The 341-nt window shown below is 41.6% G+C and overlaps 1 protein-coding gene across 1 annotated transcript in view; it reads left to right on the top strand.

The window, feature by feature from the left end:
* LOC116672596 (dynein regulatory complex subunit 7) overlaps window positions 1-341 on the top strand; it is a 28,309-nt gene that overhangs the window by 21,888 nt on the left and 6,080 nt on the right. The window contains exon 8 of the mRNA XM_032504513.1: window positions 12-227. Within this exon, the coding sequence (XP_032360404.1) occupies window positions 12-227 (216 nt within the window). The remainder of the gene's footprint in view (window positions 1-11; window positions 228-341) is intronic.

Genomic DNA, 341 nt, shown 5'->3' with positions numbered 1-341 from the left:
TGTGTAAACAGAAGGTGGTGGAGTGTTTCCACAGGAACAGATCCAAACCGGCAAACGAAGACGTGGCCCAGCGAGTGTTCCTATTGGCTCAAAGACGGATTGAGCTGACCTATCACTTAGAGGATCACCGATTTATCCCTTCAAAGAGGAGCTTCATCAAACCGCAAGAGTCAACAGAAAAAAAGAAGGGCGAGGACTTCACATCTGACATGGAATCCAGCTTTCAGGTACAGACAACAAACGCACAATAAGATAAACAGTAGAGTCTTTTTTTTTTTTTTTTAAATATGTTTATTGATTTTCAAGAAATGAACAAGGAAAGGGGAGAGGGAAAACGGAAA

Source organism: Etheostoma spectabile, chromosome 22 (genome assembly GCF_008692095.1).
Source record: "Etheostoma spectabile isolate EspeVRDwgs_2016 chromosome 22, UIUC_Espe_1.0, whole genome shotgun sequence".
NCBI lineage: Eukaryota > Metazoa > Chordata > Actinopteri > Perciformes > Percidae > Etheostoma > Etheostoma spectabile.
Note: the sequence above shows the minus strand (reverse complement) of the source record. Positions and strands in the feature narration are given on the sequence as shown.